The sequence below is a fragment of the Arachis ipaensis genome, chromosome B03 (assembly GCF_000816755.2).
Source record: "Arachis ipaensis cultivar K30076 chromosome B03, Araip1.1, whole genome shotgun sequence".
NCBI lineage: Eukaryota > Viridiplantae > Streptophyta > Magnoliopsida > Fabales > Fabaceae > Arachis > Arachis ipaensis.
Window position 1 is genome coordinate 16,544,928 of NC_029787.2, and position 534 is coordinate 16,545,461.

Genomic DNA, 534 nt, shown 5'->3' on the forward strand with positions numbered 1-534 from the left:
TATAGAATATATTTTATACGGATATTTAATTAATCACATAATTAGATGACATAGTATAAGAGTGCCCTTATTAAAATTATTAAACTCTATTAAAAACAATATATGATATAAACCAGTACTGTTTGTGTGTTTGTCCTTTTTGGAGGCTAATGGAAAACATGTTAATTGTGTCAGATAACTGATGGGTGTCAATGGCGAAAGTATGGACAGAAGATGGCTAAAGGAAACCCATGCCCTCGAGCTTATTATCGTTGCACCATGGCTTCCGGTTGTCCAGTTAGGAAACAGGTATGTATATATATCATCTCTCATAATCTCTCTATCTTCGCATTATTTAGGTCAGTTCAAAATTAAATGGATGATTAGTTTCCGATACAATTTAGGAGCTGATCCATGAATTGTTTATAGATATTACCTGCTCTAATTATTTATTATATCCTTCCATATTAAAAATACTTTTGGCTCCATATATATATATGAACAAGATCATTGAAGAAAAAAAGTTGTAATATTATTAAAGGATTTTTATCAAGC

General features: G+C 30.3%; 1 protein-coding gene across 1 annotated transcript in view; it reads left to right on the forward strand.

Annotated features, from left to right (window-relative positions):
- LOC107632718 (WRKY transcription factor 6-like) overlaps positions 1-534 on the forward strand; it is a 3,184-nt gene that overhangs the window by 1,708 nt on the left and 942 nt on the right. Inside the window, exon 4 of the mRNA XM_016336383.2 lies at positions 175-288. Within this exon, the coding sequence (XP_016191869.1) occupies positions 175-288 (114 nt within the window). The remainder of the gene's footprint in view (positions 1-174; positions 289-534) is intronic.